Below are 11,742 nucleotides of genomic sequence, written 5' to 3' on the forward strand. Positions count from 1 at the left end.
GTGTATAAAAGCTTCGTTCAATTTACATGCACCTCCTGCACCGGTGCAGAGAAGCGTAGGGCGGTGTACTTCATCTAAGCGATTTGGCGAGCGACAAGACAGCGACAACGACGAGCACTCGCTGTCGCTCAGTCAGCCGCGCGACGAGACACCTTACGAAAGCGATTGGTGCAAACGACCAAAGCGATGAGCGACGTTTTCTAGAAACCCAAAAACCGCGCGATGCAAGCAGCGACAGTGAGAAATCTTCGTCGCTCGTCGCCGGCACTCATAGCTTGTCGTCGCTGCTCGTCTCGTTGATCGCTCTATTGCTTACATGCCGTTCAGAAAGGCGCTCTAAGTGCTTATTATTGCATTGGAAGCAGCCTCGCATCCAACCGTAATCAGTCTTCTTTTTTTAAGCCGCCCAGGTAGAAGTTAACATCGTAGAGAGATCGTTTTCAAGCATGGCTCCTCGTTCATTGGCTCGATTTACATTTTCGGTAAATGACACACCGTGATGAAGCACAATTATTCTAGCTCAAAATTGTCACGAACAATTGGCACGCATGCTTACACTGAAGCGCACCTAACTTAATTTAAAAGTAGAATGAAAAGAGGACGATATTCGCTTACCGCTTCACGGGAAGAGAGACGCCTTCGGATCTTAGGCCTACCGGCCGAACTTCGCATTGAAGTCGTCGACGGTCCGGCGATCGGACGAGGCGAGCCGGCCGTGCTTCGCTGACCGAGGCTAACCACACCTGGGTGAACTATGAGAGGTGCAGTCGAGTTGAGAACCAGAGTCGCAGTAGAAACCGACCCCCTAACGTCTGTCCCGTACAACGAACGAGCCGACGTCCCGTCTACGTCTCCGCCATCTCCGTGACGATCGGGACAATCGGGGGCTGGGAAAGCGGGGAAGCCGAGCAGCGGAAGCGGAAATCACTGTGCGGCCGCTTTACGTTTCGCTTTTAGCCGACGCCGGTATCGGTTGAGGAATCGTGGAGGAATCGTGCGGTTGTAGCTGGTTGCGACGAGAGGAACCACGAAAAGACGCCGAGTTGGCCGTGTACGAATCACGGTACGAGCAACGGGCCGTTTGCTGCTGTCGACCGGTGACGCGGTATCCTCGGCTTGGTGTCACGATCGGTTTATTGCCGTGCACGTTGGCTTTCCTATGCAGAACGGCTGGTGCGGCTGTCGAATGCTTGTGGTGCTCATTATTCGAGACAGTCGCCCCAAGACGTCGCCGTGAAGAGTTGACCGAGGTATTCGTGTGAGCTCAACGTCGGTCTATGTTCCGTTTCGACATGTATGGCATATGTAACGATACCGGTGGTAGATGACGGACGTTTCTGTTGGAAGACGGCGGTCGCCTTTCTGGATGTATGATTTGGTGATACCGGTGGTCCTGAGGTATAAGCGTTGCAGTGGAAAGACGATGGTCGCCTACGTCATCGGACGTCAAACCATACCAGCCACACCAAATAATATCGCCAAGCAAACTGGCTGCCAGTATAGACATACGTGGAGCCATAGCGGTGCCGGTATCTCCAGTTATGCAGAACGTCAAACCAAACTAGCTGCATGTATAATAACAAGAAATTATTGTGGTGTCATACCAGAACTGTCGAAGCAACAGGTATGTTTCTTGTACGTTTTTCCAATAGGGAACTCACTCAAAAATGTATTGACATTATACATAGTAAGTGCCTTGCATCCCGGATGACACGGCGCCGTGAGCGACTGCAGGAACACGCTCGCAAATAGACGAGAAGCTGCAACTGTAAGGGCGGTTAAAGGGGTACTCCGCCGATTTCTTCATGGTCCCCGATTTGCTTGAAATTTTGGTAAACTCGCCAAACAACATCGCCAAAATAGTATCCCAAATATTAGGTCAAATAATTTTTTTTTCACGAAGTTATTGAATTTACAATTTTGGTCCTCACCGTGTTTTTCAAACTGAAAGTCTCTACTGGCAACAATGAAAAAGTGACGTCATTGAAAGTGCAGGGGTTCACTCTTTGGACTGTAGAATCTGTTTCCAACTGATTCGAAGCAGTTTCATGGTGTCAAATGAATGCTTTGGAAGCTCGCTCCAGTCCCCGCGCTCCAGCACGGAACAAACGATGGACATATTCTATTTTTTAGACTGCTCGCCCGACTGGCAAGCTAACCTTCCACTGACGTCACGGCCCTGAAAAGGGCGGTTATATTTGAATGTTTGTTTTTGCATCATTTTCATTTGCCGATTTCGCAATAACTATTATGAATTTCACGATACTAAATAGCATACCAGAAAGGGCAAAGGTTGGGGAGTCAGAAAATATAGTTAGTTGAGGCAGCTCAACAATCGGCGGAGTACCCCTTTAAGGGCACAGGGTAAGTCCTATACTCCCCATGCATTTGAGGCCATGTTGAGGAACATTTTTCTCGGTGACTATTAGGAGTATTCCTGTCATGTAAATATCATTTTGTTCGAAATATTGTGTTTTATCCACTGAACTAGAATTATTTGAACCAATCTAAAATAAGTTTTTTTTAATATTTTTTTTATTCTAGTACTGAAATTTTAGTTGTTTTCATCTATTAAAAACTTCATAACTCAAAACCTGCTAGGTGCACATTTTTAATTTTAGTTCAGTATTTTTGAACACCCATGTATGTGGTAGGAATAAAAAATCAACCCTCTATAATGTCAGGTTAAGGAAAAAATGGTACCCATGTACTAAAAAACACTGTTTTGAGATAATTGAGTTTAAAGTAAAAAAACTGGTGAATAACGAATTTCTATTGGCACCAACAGCCTCAGAGTCATTTTTTCAATAGCCGCCAGCTTGAAAGGCATTGCTAAAGTCATGTCTTCGCCTTTAGGCTTATCGCCTTGCTTGCCGGGCCTCTTTTGTGACCTGCCATGTCGCTTGGTCCGTAAAGTATATTAGAGTGACGTCAACTTCCCTCAGCCACTTGATGGCTTTCCAAACAGGGTTCCATCCACAAAACTTCAAAACATTGGCTTGTGCAATGCTGCCACCATTGAATAAAGGAACAGCATTCAATGGCGCCATTTTGTCGTTACGAAAACACAAACGCTTGAATGTACACACGGTACACACTTGGGAAAAACGTGCACAGCAACTCGTGATTGTCTTGGTTGAAAAAAAGCTATGCAATAGTTGCGAAATAATTTTTTGAGATTATCTGTTACTGGACAAGCTTTTAGGTCTTGTGTTGATTTTGTTTTGTTGGAGAATTCATCGATAAACAGGGAGTGTATCCCAAAAGGAGGCGTGGTCACCTGCTACTTGCTTTCGGAAGAAGTGAATTTCAGCCCGAAATATAGCTTTCTAAAAACACTGGGACAATGGAAAATGTGCAGAAAGAACTAAACTTTTCAAATTGCGAAAAAAACTAACATCAAATTTTTTTTCAATTTTACCTTACCCTGTGCCCTTAAGGCGCTCTTTTTTTACTTTGTTGGTAAAGCGGTATTCAAACAGCGGAGAAATCCACGCAGGGAACCCTCAGCTTCGTTGTTCACTTGAACGAGGTGCCGGGGGAGGGTCGCCAGCGTATGCAGTCCAGTTTAGCGGTTTGCACGCTTGACATTACCGTAGACGAGTTTGGCGAGCACTACACTTAACACCAAATAGTTCAACGCCAAAATATTATTGAAAACAAGCTGATAATCAAGATTGCTTGGAAAGTCAAATGGTCTACTAGGAGAATGCAGGATGCTCCCCAAGAATACATAGAAAAAGTCAACAACGAAAATTTCCGGAATCACGCGTGACGGCGGCGGCGATACCGTCTTCGCATCTGCTACTCCGTCAACTGCACCCCATTCCGAAACGTCGCCTGATCACGTGCTCTGGCGGCGAGAGGAGGGAGGTGATGGAGAGAGGCGTCACCAAATAAACCACTCAACCAGGGGAGGATTCAATGCGTCGGTCGTTCTGTCTAACGCAAATGAGTAGGGTGTCAGCTGTTCCCATAGTAAAGTAATTGGTGCAGTGCCATCCGAGCATTCCTCTCTCCCTCCGACCCGTACACGCAGACGTCGTAGCGCCGCATCGCAAAAGTCTGACGTCTTTGTCGCGTCATGCGCGCGCCGGGGAGAAATCTCCGAGATTTCTCACTGGTTGTAAGCACAGCTTAATTAAAGGGGCCATGAAACGCCCTTTCAACTACTTCCCCTTTAGCGTTAATTACAGTTGTCACTGTACTTTAATCCTCAACTCAAAAGCCAAACGAGAAATCGCGTGGTCGTGGCGTGCTTGTGGTGCATAAGCTTCCACCGTGCTTTTCAAGCACACCATGAAACTTGTCATTCGGAAGTGATCATAAGTGCCGTCACGGCACTCATTGGCCACAAATTCGTCGACGTATTGATTGTTGACGCGCGCATACGTCCGAGTGACGCAGTGCTCGTGTCCAATGCGAGAGCTGAGGCTGGCTTACGTGCTTTGGGTACCGCGGATGCATCACCTTGACAAAGCGGAGAGCTTTCTAAGGAAACTATTTACGAAAAAGTGCGCTATATTTTCAAATTTTTGTAGTGATAAGCAGGCTTTTGACTTTCTGCTATCTGTCTTTTGGCCCTCTAAGCGATATGCGATTAGTAAAATTCCAATCTAGAAAATTTATCCCAGCCCAAAATTTATTAAAGGGAAACTCCACTTCATTTTCTGCTGTGAGAAAACAATGCAACTCTCTTTATTATCATCTAGAGAGACCGCATGTCAAGTATTAGAAAGTAATACAATCTAAAAGACCGTTAAACCGGCCAACAAAGACTATGATGCCCGAAGACACCAAAATCCGCTAATTTAGCGGGCGACGTGCTGCGCAGCAAACAATGCATTTCCGTTTCCGTTGCTGACGTCTGTTACATACGTTTTGTTTTCTTGGTATTTTCTTTTCTAAGGAGCGCCGCCGCCGCTACCGGCGCTACCGGCGCGCTGCGCTGCCTCGGCTCTGGCTTCGGCCCACTGGCTCGCTCTGGCTCCTCTGGCTCGGCGCAGGCAGGCGGGCAGGCAGAGAACAGAGAGCCGCGTGCCTTTTTACAGTTTGCGCCGTGGTGTGTGCGGTTTTGACTGTCTCCGATGCCTGGCGCCTAGGTGTGATGGCCGGTAAAGGGCGGAAAGGCAGGGGCACGCGATGTTGTGTCGCCGCCTGTTCTCGCTGCCAGCTGAGCAGCCCGGGAGTTATTTTCCATTCGCTTCCTGCCGACACTGAACGTCGGAAACTGTGGACGGACGCCGTGCACCGATCGGGTTGTGAGAAGCCCCTGTCGCCGACGGCCCGGTTATTAATCTGCTCCGACCATTTCTTGCCGGAGTGCTATGAGCGAGATTTGCGTTTATTAGCGGTCACTGGCTTCTCGACAAAGTACGCGAAGTTGAAGACAGACGCCGTGCCGTCCATCTTCCCTGGCAGAGCACCTTCCGAAGACAGCTCATGCGTGAAACGTCGTCGGACCCGAGTACGTACATTCGTCGGTTACTTAGTGCGTACTCAGTGCTCTCGAAAGCGCCAACACGTTGCATCGTTTCAGCAGAGTGCGAGAGATGACTGCGCGCATTGCCGCACTGCGCGCATTGCCGGCAAGATTGGAAGCGCAGCTCGCTTTTCATGTCTGGCTTCGCTCGCACTTCCGCTGAAACCGCACCGTCTGGCATGCGTTTTTACCTGTTCTATAAAAACCATGCGCGCTATAATCAGGAAACACAGTGAATATCCTCTTGTGAAACAGCTGTGGAGTTTCAAAATGAGCTATATGGAGAAACTAAAACGGCCAAGTTTTGCTAAAACTGATTGTTTTTAAATGTAAGGAAACTAAAGTGGGTAGGTTATACCAGCAATACCACTGTAGTACATGAGGCAACAGGCCCAAGGCTAATCTGTTGAGCAAACAATCGCTTTTGCCTCGTTTTCTCTTGAGGTACATTTGAGTCATGAAAACAACAAAAATAACTCCGCACTTGAAACCAAACAAAATATGGTTTTCATGATCCAGTTTTACGAAATTTCTTTTATCAAATAAGGGATCTACAGGAATTCTCAATAGTTTTATGGCTAAAAAGTTCACACAGAAAATGCATTGAATTAGTACTGCCTATGTTGAAGTTTATTTGAACTGCTTCTGCACTTCCTATAAAGCAGGCTTTTATAGGATTTTGAGTTTCATGGCCAAATGAAGAGTACTAAATATTGTTTGATTGCGTTCACAGAGTGGAGACCAAGATACAGCTGGGCAACTCAGCAGCACAACCTTGGCACATGATGGTTTGCTGGCAGGCACTACACTGGACGACGCCTCTGACAGAGGCCCAGAAGCGCTGTCGTCGCAAAGTGAACCTGCTAGCCTCCACCTGGATCCACTTGGTGTAGAATGCCCAATCCCAGTATGTATTTTGGCCTACATTGTTAGTGGTGTTTGATGTGCCTGCAGATGCTATCACTTGGTGCACCACTCTTACAGGAAAGAGACCGAGCATGCAAGAGCAGCACATTGGCCACGGCAAGGGAAACTCTGCATTTGGATGTGTCGCCCAATGATGCCTCCGAAAAAGACCGAGACCATGAGGCATCACATACTGGACCTTCTGTCATCCAAGTGGATCCAGCTAGTGCAGAATGCCCAATCTCAGTATGTATTTTGACCTACATTGTAACGTGCTGTTTGGTGTGCCTGCTATCACTTGGTTCACCACTCTTACAGGAAAGGGACCGCACATGGAAGAACAGCACGTTATCCACAGCAAGGGAAACTTTGCATTTGGATGCGTCGCCCAGTGATGCCTCCGAAAAAGACGGAGCCCACGAGGCGTTGCATAGTGGACCTTCTGTCGTCCGAGTGGATCCAGCTAGAGCAGAATGCCCACTCCCAGTATGTATTTCTGCCTACATTGTTACGTGCTGTGTTTGGTGTGCCTGCAGATGCTATCACTTGGTGCACCACTCTTACAGGAAAGGGACCGAGCCACTTCAGTGGCGTCGCAGGTTGCAAGCTCGAGTGAACTTACGTGCGTGTATGTCATCCGGCCACCCACATGCAGTACATGGAGCCAGACATGTTCAAAAAGGCTAATAAAAGGTGCCTGCACAGTAAGAATTTTGAAGAATGTATCCTAAATATCACGATTTTCATGTTCCAGGTACACAGACGCCAAAGTCTTGGTATGTCAGCAAAGGCATACAAACAGAAAAACCTTCGCAAACATCGGTTGAAATTCAGGCGTCGACCACATCCTCCGGTATGTGATGCAGTGTCTTTACATAGGCTTACATTTGAGAGAAGAGATCATAACTGAATTTCATTTGCAATGCACTTTTGTTGCAGATGCATTGCACAGCTGTGTTCGTCCCGAGGACGAGTCCGTTTCGGAGGTGACAGGCCCAAGTCCCCTGGGAGATGAGACCGGTGCCCCAGGACATCTACAAGCAGCAGAAGGAACTCAGGGTGAGCACTTACACGAAATTGGAACAAAACAATGAATAACTGTCTCTATGCTTATTCCTACTGTGTAGCAGAAGCAACCTTCGCACAACACGAGCAGCCACTTCAGCGGTGCTCTACGCCTATTAGTGGCACAGTCCCCAGCTCTTTGGACTTGGACGGCACTCCTCAGACTTCGCAGCCCGACACCGATCCTGTGGACATGAGCGATGAGGAGAGCGACTCTGAGGACATGTACAGCGGTGCCTTGGACACCAGCTATCGGCCAAATGATTCGATCGACTCAGATGAGGAACTGGATTCTCCAGACACCAGTCCCTGGAACGACTCCGTGACCTCGGATGATGAAGGACCTGATGCGTATGTGCTCACTGTACCTTCTCGAAACCATAATTTTATGCTACAAATAGGATATAGCTTTGATGTTCTGGATTTCGAGTGTTAAGTCCTAAATGATCACCTAACACAGGGGCTTCTGAAGTATATCTGATGCGTGGGGGCAACATCCGGGGGCTCATGTTGCATCGTGTAGTTCACCTCTCTCTCTCTCTTTATATATATACCGGGTGATTCAAGGAGACGGCAGCTCTTTAAATCGACCGGAAAATTCGGTTTCCTAACCTATCGCGCTACGACTTTGTGCAGCGTTGCCCACAGATGGTGCATTTTTTTTGTAAAATTTGCGAAGAGCGAACTTACCTGAGGAAAAAGTAAAGAAAGAAAAAGGCTTAGCTCCTATGGAAACGCAGCGACGCCACTGGTCTTCAAACAACACGGTGCCGTTTCGCACAGGATACAAGAGATGACGCAACGAACGAGCGTACGGCGCCGAGAGCCGGCCTCTTTAGCAGACAATCTTTTCGACTCAAAAGCGGCGCGCGTTCCGCGGGCGGCGACAGTCGCAAAAACAAAAACAGGTGCGGTGACAACAGGGAACTGCACTGCAGTTCCTTGTCTGCTAAATATGCCGGCTCTCGGCGTCGTCTGCTCGTTCGTTGGCGGCAGTTGGCGTCGCGACCGTTTGCGCCATCTCTTGTGTCCCGTGCGAAACGGCGCCGTGTTGTTTGAAGACCGGTGGCGTCGCTGCGTTTCCAGCCTTTTTCTTTCTTTACTTTTTCCTCAGGTAAGTTCGCTCTTTGCAAATTTCACAAATACAATGCACCATCTGTGGGCAACGCTCCACAAAGTCGTAGCACGATAGGTTAGGAAACCGAATTTTCCGGTCGATTTAAAGAACCTGCCGTCTCCTTGAATCACCCGGTATATCAACAGCAACTGACGAAGCACAGTGCAGAAAAATGAAGGCTGCAGTCTGATAGAATCTTTGGAGATTGATTAGTGAGAACGCACATATTGGACAAACAATGAATGACAACTTCAAACGAACGGATTAACAAGGCTTCCAAAGAAAGAATACATGTCACCAACTACTGATTAGCTTGTGGCACCTCGTCATCTATGGAGTGCAGCCTGCTTCAACAGCCTTACGGGTGGTGAGAGGGGGGGGGGGGGGTCGGAACAGCTTTTAGGGTGGGGGCATGCCCCCTGTGGTGTAGAACCTGTGGGGCAACTGCCCCCCTGGTTCCGGAGCCCCTGACCTAACAGCGAGCGAAAGCGTAGAGGAAATGGAAAAAACACAGCTTCTGAAGCAAGTTTTAAATGCACTGCTTGTTTTGTTTTGCAGAGAGTGCAGCACCTCTGCCACGACCACCAACCCCGTGAAAGAAAGGAAGTTCGTCGTCTGCGCTTCAATGCTCCTACAGTTGTTTTCGGTCTGTAGGGAATGCTTGGCTCCTACACATACAAGTTTGAAGGAACGGGGGACCTTGCTGCATGCCGTGACTGTGTGTGTAAGGGGCCACAAGACTGTCTGGGAAAGCCAACCCAGGATTAATGGGAAGGCATTGATGAATCTTCTCCTACCCGCCGCCATTACATTCTCTGGGGCCAGTCCTACACGAGTTATTCGTCTCCTGAGCTCTGTAGGTGTTGCCGTTCTTCAAAAGAGTCAACTCTTCCTGATTCAAGGCTGTCTGGTGTTCCCTGCCGCTGCAAAGGTGAGTACACCTGCCTAGAGAATTGTTGGTTAAACATGTATCTCTTTGTGTTGAGATTGATGTTATATTTCTGTATTTCAAAGGTATGGAAAGAAGAGCAGACCACCCTCCTTACAGCGATGCGTGGCGGCAAGCTTCACCTGGCAGGCGACGGCCGTGCCGATTCTCCCGGCTACTCGGCGAAGTATGGCACGTACACGCTGCTGGAAACAAACATCAACAAAATCCTACATTTCGAGGTTATCCAGGTAAGAACTGGCTAAGTAGAAAATTGCCTACTTCAATTGAGTTATTTATCTTGTTACCTTTCGTTTATAACTAAGTAGAATATTTGTTTGGGTATTGTTTATGTAGAGTTGTGCGAATATTTGAATAGTAGTTTCGAAAGATACGATATTCGCTTCGACATGAACTGGACTATTCGCGTTTTTCGAAGTCTTGATTGCGGCGGGTTAGCTCCGTTGAGTGCACTTCTTACCGAGCATCAGTGCACTAGCAATGCCCGCGGAAGCGAGCTCCGCAAGTAACGCTTCTCTGCATTGCATCTGTGCTCGGTAAGAAGCGCACTCAACGGGGTAACCTGCCGCAATAAAGACTTGGAAAAGTATAAATATCGCAATTGCGTGCTTGGAAGAAAAGTATACATCAAAGCGGGATGGTGCACGCGTGCCGGCTGTATTTGAAAATAAATGGAAAATTTGTGAATGTGTATATCTACATTGTAGAAAAATTTCAAAATTAAACAGACTGTTATGCAAGATTATAATATGTTAGGCAAAGATGCCCTTACAATCTGCATTCCGCATGCGCGATTCAGTATTTTTAACCCGAGATTAACGAAAGAACATTTTATATAGCAAGATTTGTAAATTCACTCAATTGGGTATAGTTGGCCATCTCTATAGGATTCATTTTATGTCAAATCCGTCGTTTACTTGTCATCCCAAGACATCAGACCTTCCGAGGTCACAGTTCATAAATATAGATAAATTAAACTCAGCTTTTAAATGAACAAGTGTTCTATATTTTGTTACCTTTTCTTTTTACATCAGTCAACAGAAGTCAAGTCCAGCAACAACATGGAAACCGAGGGCCTCAAACGTTCCTTCGACCATCTCCAGGGCTGGGGGTTCTGCCCACATGTGCTCGTCACGGACCGCCACTTTGGGGTGAACGCCCTGATGAAGAGCAACTACCCCAACACCAAGCACCGTTTCGATGCATGGCATGTTGCCAAAGGTAACATTATCTTACCAAACGGATTACGTAGTACAAGTGATGCTGAACTTAGTTTTTAGTAAGCTTGGTGCTGCCATTTGTTTTAGTCCGTTGAACATATATGTATATTGTCATTCAAAATGCATTGTTACTCTGCTTGCCATGCACACACCTTTTCTAATTTTAAGGCATCGGGAGCAAGCTGACCCTCGCAGGGAAAACAAAGCGCAACAGCCTGCTAAACAAGTGGGTCAAGACTGTCCGGGCACACGTTTACTGGTGTGCCCAAACCAGTGATGACAATGGTGCACTGGTGCTGGCCAAGTGGATGTCCCTGATGCGCCATGTGGACAATGTGCACCAGCATCCCGACCCGCTCTACCCTGCTTGCACGCATGCCCCAATCGTTGAAGAACGCTGGTGGCTTCATAAGGGTATTGTTGACATATACCAGGGAATTTACAGTGTGCATCATCCTTACCATTTAACCTGGTGCTGTTTCTAACAGCAGGAACTGAGCCGTACGACGCCCTCGAAAAGGTGGTAATGTCACGACAGCTGCTGAAGGACATCCCTAAGCTGTCTGGAGATGGCCAGACGTACCGGCTCGAGTCCTTTCACAGCCTGCTGCTACGATTTACCCCGAAGTCGAGCCACTTCAGTCTGGAGGGCATGGAGGCACGGTAGGTTGGGATTTTGAAGTATTCTAGGGCAACGAGGTTCCCTTTTATGTTTGTAGAATGGTGAAATATGCTAAGGACATATTCTGCCTATTTTGCGTGGCCTTCACAGGACTGCCATTGCTGTCCTTCATTACAACGCCAACTCGGACCGAAAGCAGGCCACAACCAAGGATGGCAAGGACTGCTTTGTCCTGAAATTCCCTAAGGCGAGGAAAGGCGAGTGGGTCGTCAACCGAAAAATGGAGCCTGCGTCCTACGGCAAATGCAAACTTTTTTATTGACACAATGTATGTGACTTAATTCTTATCATTCTTGACCTAGACTACACCCAGAAGCTGTT

The 11,742-nt window shown here is 47.5% G+C and overlaps 1 protein-coding gene across 1 annotated transcript; it reads left to right on the forward strand.

Annotated features, from left to right (window-relative positions):
• The first annotated feature begins 7,676 nt into the window (after positions 1–7,676).
• On the forward strand, positions 7,677–11,683 carry LOC115318252. Its single transcript, XM_029977949.3, has 7 exons — positions 7,677–7,804; positions 9,129–9,501; positions 9,585–9,749; positions 10,554–10,740; positions 10,908–11,153; positions 11,231–11,402; positions 11,512–11,683. The coding sequence occupies exons 1-7, from the start codon at positions 7,677–7,679 to the stop codon at positions 11,681–11,683; spliced, it is 1,443 nt and encodes a 480-aa protein (XP_029833809.3).
• The last annotated feature ends 59 nt before the right edge of the window (positions 11,684–11,742 follow it).

The sequence above is a fragment of the Ixodes scapularis genome, unplaced genomic scaffold (genome assembly GCF_016920785.2).
Source record: "Ixodes scapularis isolate PalLabHiFi unplaced genomic scaffold, ASM1692078v2 PGA_scaffold2__306_contigs__length_199485367, whole genome shotgun sequence".
NCBI lineage: Eukaryota > Metazoa > Arthropoda > Arachnida > Ixodida > Ixodidae > Ixodes > Ixodes scapularis.